General features: G+C 40.9%; 1 protein-coding gene across 2 annotated transcripts in view; it reads left to right on the plus strand.

Annotated features, from left to right (window-relative positions):
• The window catches only part of ANKRD55 (ankyrin repeat domain 55), a 46,349-nt gene extending 39,966 nt beyond the window's left edge, over positions 1–6,383 (plus strand). For both annotated transcript variants that reach the window (XM_075136559.1, XM_075136560.1), the window contains exons 10-11: positions 138–239; positions 5,629–6,383. In XM_075136559.1, the coding sequence (XP_074992660.1) occupies positions 138–239; positions 5,629–5,897 (371 nt within the window). In that variant the 3' untranslated portion in view covers positions 5,898–6,383. The remainder of the gene's footprint in view (positions 1–137; positions 240–5,628) is intronic.
• The last annotated feature ends 1,856 nt before the right edge of the window (positions 6,384–8,239 follow it).

Raw genomic sequence — 8,239 nt, forward strand, 5'->3', positions numbered from 1 at the left:
GGTGGTTTCTTGTTATTACATATTTCTGAGAATTACTAAGTAAGTTTTCTTTTTTTCCTAGAAGCCAGAGATGTACAGTGCACCGTATTATTTACAATTACTTTCATATGGTAACAGATTATCTTTTTCTTCCACAGGTAAAAATTTTCAACAGATGTCCATAGACCAACCCAAAATAAAAAATCTTACTCCTGTACGGAACAGCCTAGCTCCCATACCCAACCACTGTGCTCACAAAAGTAAGTACAGGCAAGTCTCAGTTACAGTATCATACTGTGTGTCTCCATCACTGGCATCTGAGGGCTTGAGAGAGGTTTCATGTTCCTTTTTCACAGCATCGTAGAAAGGCTGAGGTTGGAAGGCACCTTTGGAGATTGTCTAGTCCAACCCCCCTGCCCACAGAAAGGTCACCTGCAGCAGGTTGCTCAGGATCACATCCAGTTAGGTTTTAAATACCTGTAAGAATGGGGACTACACAACCTCCCTGGGCAGCCTGTTCCAGTGTTTGACCACCCTCAGAGTAAAAAAGTTCCTTCTTACTTATTTGTGCCCATTGACCCTTTTCCCTTCATAGGACACCACTGAGAAGAGTCTGGCTCCCTCTTCATTACGCCCCCCAATCAGGCATTTACACATATGGACAAGATCCCCTGAGCTGCCTTCTCTTCTCAAGGCTGAACAGTCCCAGCTCTTTCAGCCTCCCCTTTGAGGCTAGACACTCCAATCCCTTAATCATCTCCATCGCCCTTTGTTGGACTTGCTCCAGTATATCTGTGTCTCTCTTGTCCTGGGGGCCCCAGAACTGGACACAGCACTCCAGATGTGTCTCACCAGTGCTGAGTAGAGAGGAAGGATCACCTCCCACAATCTGCTGGCCACACTTTTCGTAATGCAGCCCCGGATGCTGTTGGCTGCCTTTGCTGCAAGGGCACATTGCTGGCTCATGCTCAGCTTGTTGTCTATCAGGGCCCCCAGATCCCTCTCTGACAAGCTCCTTTTCACCTGTTTGATCCTCAGCATGTATTGGTGCAGGGAGTTATTCCTCCCCCGGTGCAGGACTTTACATTTCCCTTTGTAAGAGTCCTGCCTGTCAAGGTCTCTCTGAATGGCAGCACACCCATCTGCTATATCAGCCACTCATCCCAGTTTCGTATCATTTGCAAACTTGCAAAAGGTGCACTCTGCCCCATCGTCCAAGTCACTAATGAAGACATTAAATAGTATTAGCCTGAGTATTAACTCCTTGGGTATTCCACTAGTGACTGGCTCACCTCCAGCTGGACTTTGTGCTGCGGATCATAACCCTTTTCTCTAATGAATTTCATAGAGTTGTCCTAGTAGAAGCGATGTACATCAATACAGAGGAGAGTTTGGTTCTACGTTTGTTTTCCAGAGCAGAGGTGACTGGAATTCTTGCAGAGACAGGATTTTTCACTCTTGGCTTCACTCTTGATTGCATATGCCTGTATGACTGATGATAGCTTTTCATAGGGGGCATAACATGATGTAACATGGTGACTTACAGGATATAAGGAGATGGATGAGAACACCCTAATGACTGCATGGCAGACAAAAGTTGGATATGTGAGATGAAAGCCAGCCACCCCATAAGGAATGACTCTTCTGCAGACAGCATTAAAATATCATGACACTGATTTTTGTGTCCTTTTGCTGGCAAAAATTAGAAGGAAGAGGATTAGAACAAGATCATTATGTTTCCAAAAACTTTGTTATTTTCTGAATGTTACATATGTGAAAAGCACCTGTGTCTTAAGCACAGTGGATAGACTAGCTTTTACGTGAGGATGGGAATCATTCATTTCTCTCATTCTAACAGCAACTGGTTTGGGTAGCTTCTATAACAGGAGCTAAAATAAAGGGACTGAGAAAGCAGAAGCCTTTTCTTCCTCTGCGCTTTCAGCCAGCTCCTCGTTCCCCGTAAAGCAGTAAGAAGCAATGTCTTGAAGAACAGGGAAAGCCTTACCCTGCTCCCACAGCCCCAGCAGAGTGTCAAGACTTAGTGAGTGCCCCAGGCTGGATCCAGCCAGTGACTGGGGTGTTCTTCACATACAAACACTAGCCCTATTCCCACCAGTATCCTGCCCTCACATTCTTGTGCTCCACTAAGCGCAAATTCCCCAATGTATTTTGAATGAGGATTTGCAGTTTACTATTTGTCATCCTGCAGATTAGCCAGGTCCTAAAACATTTCAGAGCTAAATTTAAGATTCATTGCCTTTTATGATCTAAGTTTCAGAAGGAATTCTGCAGCTGTAACAATATTACTAAAAACGAAACAGCACAGGCAGCTTTATAGGGAACATCAGATTGGGTAGGGGAAGTACAGAATCCTGCACTGCTGCTGCACAGTAAATATGAGAGGAAGAAGAACAGTAGAGATATGTGGAATACTGAGGTGGTACTCTCTGCTCAGAGGAAAGAAAATAATCTAACTGCTTTCAAAATCCCAGCTCCAAGTCTTCTATTTTTAGGCTTTCTACTAACGTTCTCTGTGTCTTCTAGTTAAAACATAGTTGTAAGCGAAATCCTAAAAAAAATTATTTCATAATCAGTGGTGTTCTTGCAGTAATTCAGACAAACAGCCAGGATTTTAGTTCTACTCTCATGCCAAAAACTGTGTTTTATAAATAAGATACAATTATCACAGTTAATAATCATGATTTAATTAACTAACACAGCACATTTATCCAGATGCCATTACTGCTTGAACATCAGTTCAAGCCAATAATAGAAAAGCAAAGTTATTTGCAGAATAGATTACATTTCTTCTTTGTTAACACAAATGACACATTTGATCCTGGAGCTTTCCAAATAACTGTTTCAGAGCCAAGATTTCACTCATCCTCCATCCAGCCCTAAAAATATAACTGTTCTGGACACAGCCTTTATCCAGGCAAATGGCTCCAGCAACTAAGTTTGAATATAAACATTTGTGTTTCTCTAATATTTTCGTTACACAAGATGTGTGTTAAAAATATGCAACAAAGCCAGTGGAAGAAAAAAGCACACAGGGAGGTAGAACAATAAAATAAGCATAAATTAGAAAGAGAACTGAAACTACTCGGAGATGAACAGAAAGAAGAAACATCTCCCAAAAAAGGAAGGGCAATGAAAAAAAGGAAGAGGTGCTTTAATCTCTAAGCAAAAACATTTAAAAATACAAGTTAGAAAAAGGATAATAGGAATGAAACTGTAGCCTAGGAAAAGAGTACTTGAGTGACTTTACCAAGGCACAGAAGCTGCAGGGTTTCTGCTTGAACTTTTTCAATGTATTTCTGACTTGGGCACAGTCTGTGTCCCCAGTTACCTGCAGGACTGTTACTCCTCTAGCCAGTTATTCCCCATCTTACATTTGGACTTTTTATGATTTGGGATTTGTTTGTTTGTTTGTTTTCCCTAAGTGTAGTGGTTTGCATTTGCCTTTGCTGAGTTTCATTATCTGAATTTTTTACTGTTTCTCCAATTTATCGAGGTCATTTTGCATTGTAAACCTGTTCTCCAGGAAATTACACCTTGAGTGCCTTTTTTTCATCGTATGTGTGCACGTTATAGTAATGGATCTGCCTTTTTATGAAAATTTGTGACAAAGTTAATAATCCTTCCTTATTAAAACTATATAATTTCCCACTTATCCTGCATCCACTCTGCCAGCGTCCCAGTTATTCTTTTTGATGTTGCTTGATGAGCAGGCAGACTTCATAGGTTCAAAGATTCACTTCTGAGAAACACCAACTGTGGGCTGGATATCAGGTATTTAAGATTTTTTAGGTTACGTTTACTGACTTGAAATTCCTTAAGTCCTCTTTTCTTGTGTTTTTATTCTACAGCCCTCAAGAAACCCCATCCACTATTCTACCTATGAGTTCCTCAATTGTGCTGAATGTTTAGTTTGGTTTGGGGATTTTTTTAAGATCAAAATTGACTTCTAAGGGCCAGCTTATCACAGGTGCATTGACTGCAGTAGTTACTCAGTTCATACCAGATGATTATGTGGTCTGCTATTTCTAATAAAAATCAGTTCATTTATCAGTTTATCCTCTATTAAAACGGTCCAAATCTAGATTAACTTCAGACATTTCTCTGGAATTACACAAGATTTTCATGGGGTTAAGAGAGAATAGTCTTCTCCATTCCTCATTTCTGTAGAATTTCCCTGAACCTCCACCAGGAAAATTGCTGTCAGAGATTATAAAAAGGGAATAATCAAAGGGGCTGCCAGGAAAAATGCAAACATGAACACTCAGGTTTTCATGATAATGACAGGCTGAGATGGCAGAGTGCTTTATAGCAGGATTCTTCCTGCATGTAAAGAACCAGGACACAAGCATGATACCAATCTGAGGACAAGTGGTTGGCTTGGAGAATGTTTTTAATACCTGACCACTAGGAATTGTTTGTGATTAGTTTCAAAGGATGAAGCCAGCAAAACAGGCAGAGAATCCAAATAACCTTCTGGAGGCTGCCATGACTAGTAAGATGAAACTCAAAGACATCTCAGAGGAAAACGTTGTTAGCCTCTCATATATTCATCACAACAGATGCAGATGGAAGGAAATCATAGATGGAATGAGAATGCAATCAAGGAAATATTACTATGAAAAATTGCAAGGAAGATTCTGTAGCCAAAACAGAGATGGTGTTAACTCCAGTAGGGAGCTCTTCATATGGTTAAACTGAAAAACCCGAACAGTTTGTATACAAAGAGCTTGTGAATAAAATGGAGAATTAAATGAAAAGAAGTTAATGCAATTCACAATAAATTCCAAGGCAAGGTCTACAATTAAGGTTTTGAATTCTCCTTTTAAAAAATTAGGAAATTAGTTAGTGAGTTGCCTGGATGAAGGACCTTGAGGATTTCAATTTAGAGAAAATATAGAACTATATTAACTTTAAAGCACAAACAATGTTACACTGCTGAGAGTGAGGTGGAGATTAAGGATGATCTAAATACAGTTTCTTACAAGACTGCTGACACACACGAGACATACAACAGCTGTGGCTCTTGTGTTTCAGTGTGGGTCTAAGTGTGCTACGGAGTAATGGCCTACTTTTGTGGCCTGTGAGTTGCAGAGCACATGTGGACCTATCTTCGTGATTGACTGTGCCTAGAGCAACCCAGACACAGTGTCCCACGTTATTCCATTTCATCTTCCTAAGATTTTGATCAGAATTTACCCTGGGTAATAGAACATCCTCCCACAAAAGTTTTGTTAAAAATAATATATTCCCACGGAACATTTCCGTTTCGGTCAGCCTGTGGTTTTTGATGAAAAATGTCTTGTGGAAATCTCTCCAAAGAGACCAAGTCTCCTTCAGACAAACTATAGATTCCCTGCTTATCAAAGGTAAACCTTGAACTTATCAAGTCTTATTGATCACCAAACACAAAGTAAATCCCGTAACACTGGAGTTGTTTTCTTCAGTTGAAGATTAGCCCTGCCAGCGATTTTTTACTCATATTTTGATCACATTTTTCAAATGCAGGTTTGAGTACACACAATACAAGACACACAAACAATAGTTCAAAGAAAGTAACAAACTTGTTTGTAAAAATGTCATGCTTTTCACTTTCTGTGTACTCTTTCTCTCTTTTTCTTTTTCCTCTAGTTCAGCTACCATCTCAGGGTGCTAAGAAGTTTAAGTCCCTGCCTTTAAATTCCCTAAGGACTGGTGCAGTTATTCTCCCACCAGCCCCAGCCTCCAGATCCCAGAAAAGGGGACATTCTCAGAGTCATTTGCTGTATTCTCTCTTGCCTGGTCTATCAGGAGAGCCTCTGAAACCAAGCCATGTCCTACCTGCTATCCCAAGCCAGAAGAAATCTAACCCTGCAGAAGAGCTTGAGAAATTTCTCACCAAACCAGACACTGAAAATTAACTCATTATACTGGCCTCAATCAGTGGAAATATATCTAAGAGCTTGTTACAAGATAACTGTACAGTAAAATCTCATTAATTTGCACTAATGATGCTCTTGTGAACTGGAGTGTAAATGAACAAAAAACAAGAAAGGATAGCACATCACAAATGCTGCACTGTGTATTTATATAGGCATTTTCATTATAGTTTTCATTTATGATGAAATTACTAAATCAATATTGAACGTGCTGTAAATCTATTTTGTGAATGGAATCCTCATAACATGCAATCTTGTTGCAGCAATGTGCTGTTAAGCCTTTCATAGAAAACAGGAACAAAGAGTAAGATTTTCTGCATGATTTAAAAGTCGGAATTAGGGAAACATAAATTGACAGGGATTCTCTATAGTTTGTAAATGCAAAGGTGCTGATTCTGAGGCTGTGTGCCATCAAAAATATATTTTTAAGATTAAAATGCTAAGCTCAAAATAAAAGGCAGTTTTAGCAAATGACAGTTTTTGGCTCTTCGTTTTTCACATATTTTCTACATTTTAAGTTTGTGGGGTTTGTGAATTCAACAAGCAAAAAAAGTACAATTAAACACTAATCCCTGTGGGACAGACAAGGCTATAGCACACACTGTTCAAAACTGTTTATTGCACAGACAGATTTATGTCTCTTTCATATAATTCTCCATATTCCTCAGGGACAAAAATGCAATTGTGTATTGCTATTTTCATAAAACAAGGATTGCATGGTCCTGAGTTATTAGGCATTATTTCATCACTTTGATCACTGAACTGAAGATGGAAATCTAACTAGACTGCTGTCCAGTCAAGAGCCTTGGCAAGTGCTATAAGACTTTGACTAACCATTTCACAAGACTCCTTTCGTAGAGGCCGACAAAGACGCCAACCTCTGCTTGCTTCAGAATTCTTATCTAAATCTTGCTGCTGTTACTCTGGAGGCTTTCCCACTTCTGATTATGGAGGGCCTGTGGGCATTACTGGGGGGGGGAGGGAGGGGAAGTCCCCTTTTGTCACCCCTTCTCTATCACCATTGCTAGTAAACCTGTCCTACATTAGCTCTACATCGGCAGCTCATTCAGCCAGGACATGGCATTTCTGTTTATCTCTAGATAAATGTTTTATTAGCTGTACAAACATTTCTTTTGCTATGTCACAGTAACAGACAAACCTGACATGAAAGAGAAGATAATCATGTCCCCATAGCTGCAGTTTCCAATTTCCTTGAGGTAATGACTGTAAATAGAAGGATGGCTGGTGGCTGTCACAGACAGTCCCAGAAAGAAAAAAGCGAGCACAACCGCTGCTCTGATGCAACATGGGGAAGAAGGAGCTTTTGCACACAAATAAAAGAATATTTTATTTTTAAACATCTAATCCAAATGTCAGGTGTCATGCTTTAACCCCAACCAGCAACTAAGCACCACAAAGCTGCTCACTCACTCCTCCCCGGTGGAATGGGGGAGAAAATCGGAAGGGTAAAAATGAGGAAAACTCATGGGTTGAGACGAAGGTAGTTTAATAGGCAAAGCACAAGCCATGTGCACAAGCAAAGCAAAACAAGGAATTCATTCCATACTTCCCATCGGCAGGCAGGTGTTCAGCCATCTCCAGGAGAACAGGGCTCCATCACATGTAACAGTTACTTGGGAAGACAAAACACCATCCCTCCGAACGTCGCCCCCCTTCCTTCTTCTTCCCCCAGCTTTACATGCTGAGAATAACATCATACGGTATGGAATATCCCTTTGGTCAGTTGGGGTCAGCTGTCCCGGCTGTGCCCCCTCCCAGCCTCTTGTGCACCCCCAGCCTACTCGCTGATGGGGTGGTGTGAGAAGCAGAAAAGGCCTTGACTCTGTGTAAGCACTGCTCAGCAGTAACAAAAACATCCCTGTGTTATCAACAGTGATTCCAGCACAAATCTAAAACATAGCCCTATACTAGCTGCTATGAAGAAAATTAACTCTATCCCAGCCAAAACCAGCACATCAGGGTATAAAGCTCGAATTCAACAAGTGATGTAAAAGTCTAGCTTCTTGCTGAAATCCGTGAGAGCAAAAAGCTCATGTGCTTGGGCTTGACAGGCAACCTAGTCCCCGAGGCTAGACAGAAAAAATACTGCGTGACAGAAGCATGCTTTCTTAAAGGAAAAATCAATTCTGGCATGCTCTGTCTTTGCACCTGACCAGTCCTGCTCAGTCCAGCCTCACTGAAAAGCCCGGTGTCTCTCCTCTAATGTAGCAGACTGGTATTTGCTCCACAGGGTCACTGCCTGAGCTGCTCTGCTCTCCAGAGCCCCTAAGCTTATCTGCTCTGGAACTCCACCAGCTGCAACC

The sequence above is a fragment of the Calonectris borealis genome, chromosome Z (assembly GCF_964195595.1).
Source record: "Calonectris borealis chromosome Z, bCalBor7.hap1.2, whole genome shotgun sequence".
NCBI classification, from domain to species: domain Eukaryota; kingdom Metazoa; phylum Chordata; class Aves; order Procellariiformes; family Procellariidae; genus Calonectris; species Calonectris borealis.